General features: G+C 51.6%; 1 protein-coding gene across 1 annotated transcript in view; it reads right to left on the minus strand.

The window, feature by feature from the left end:
- Positions 1 to 220: 220 nt before the first annotated feature.
- The window catches only part of Tmem92 (transmembrane protein 92), a 10,753-nt gene continuing 9,410 nt past the window's right edge, over positions 221 to 1,563 (minus strand). Inside the window, exon 6 of the mRNA XM_005350641.1 lies at positions 221 to 355. Coding sequence (XP_005350698.1) covers positions 221 to 355 — 135 coding nt within the window. The remainder of the gene's footprint in view (positions 356 to 1,563) is intronic.

Raw genomic sequence — 1,563 nt, forward strand, 5'->3', positions numbered from 1 at the left:
CGGAGTGGTTTCTCGCTGGGCAGGTGTATGAGCTTTATAACAAAGTCCCAGGAGGTAGGACTAGTGTCGCGGAAGTGAGCATGTCGTGGAAGTGAGCATGCCAGTGCTAGGGCAAGAGAGCCAAAGACAGAGCTCGGGTCCACTGTCACTCAGAGGTGACAAGAGGAAAGAGAAAAGCAGGTGCAGCCAGTGTGGCCGGGGACAGGAAGGCAGAGCGGAGTCACGCAGGCGTGGGAAGATTGTTGGAGCAGGGACACTGGCCTTGTGGCTCAAACGCTGAGAGGCGAGATCGGAAAATGGGCTTTTTGACTTCAGTAGAATTGAGGTCACCAATGCCCCGGATGGAAGCTGTGTCCTGGAAGAGTGAGAATAAAGGGAGGGAAATGAAGGTGGGGAGAGGAAGTGGAAGAGCAGATGACAGGGGTCTGAGGCTTCTGAGGAGTCCGGTGCTGGGGCAGGTTATAGACAGACTGGAGTGAGCTTGAGAGGGAATTGGGAGGCAGAGGGGTCATCCAGGGTCTTGCTGGGTTTCCAGGGCAACAGATGGTGAGCAAGGCTGGGGCAGAAATTAGATGGCCCCCGTGAGATAGCTTCCTTTGTTGTATGCTTTGTTTTTTGAGACAGAGTCTTCCTATGTAGCCCTGACTGTCTGGCCTTGCATTCACTCTGTACACACCAGGCTGGCTTTGAACTCACAGAACTGCCTCCCTCTGCCTCCCAACTGCTGGGACTAAAGGTGTGCACCATCATACCTAGCTGACTTCTATTTTTTTATTCCCTTGAAGCATAAGGAACTTAAGACAGGGGTATGAGAGGTCTGGGATTGCAGGTCTGGGTGAGCAACCTCAAGGGACTCTGGGGGTATGTTGGAGGAGCAGGGGCCTCAGGAGACGTGGGCTGGATTTGAAAGTGGGTCCACGCACACGGGTGTGCCGGCTCTTGGGTAAAAGACTAATTTAACCAAAACCTGGAGTTGTCCTAGATGAGCTGGGTAGACTTTAGATGTGACAGTCATGATTACAGTATGTGGACGAGGGTGCTGGGAGAGCTTGGAGAGCTTGGAGAACGGCCAGTGAGCAGCAGGTAGTGCTCAGAATGGGGGGTAGGTTTAAGAGCATGTCCTGGTTAGGATTACCACTGTTGCGGTGAAACACCATGACCAAAAGCAAGTTGGGAAGGAAAGGTTAACATTTCCACATCATAATCCATAGTGGAAGGAAGTCAGGGCAGGATTTCAAACAGGGCAGGAACCTGGAGGCAGGAGCTGATGCAGAGGCCATGGGTAGTGCTGTTTACTGGCTTTTCCCTCAAGGCTTGCTCAGCCTTTTTCTTTCTTTCTTTCTTTCTTTCTTTCTTTCTTTCTTTCTTTCTTTCTTTCTTTCTCTCTTTCTTTTTCCTTCCATTCCCCTTCCTCCCTTTCATCCCTTGAGACAGGATTTCTCTGTGTATCTCGATTTGTTCAAGATTGGCTTTATGCCGGGCGATGGTGGCGCACGCCTTTAATCCCAGCACTCGGGAGGCAGAGGCAGGCGGATCTCTGTGAGTTCGAGACCAGCCTGGTCT

Source organism: Microtus ochrogaster, chromosome 7 (assembly GCF_000317375.1).
Source record: "Microtus ochrogaster isolate Prairie Vole_2 chromosome 7, MicOch1.0, whole genome shotgun sequence".
Lineage (NCBI taxonomy): Eukaryota > Metazoa > Chordata > Mammalia > Rodentia > Cricetidae > Microtus > Microtus ochrogaster.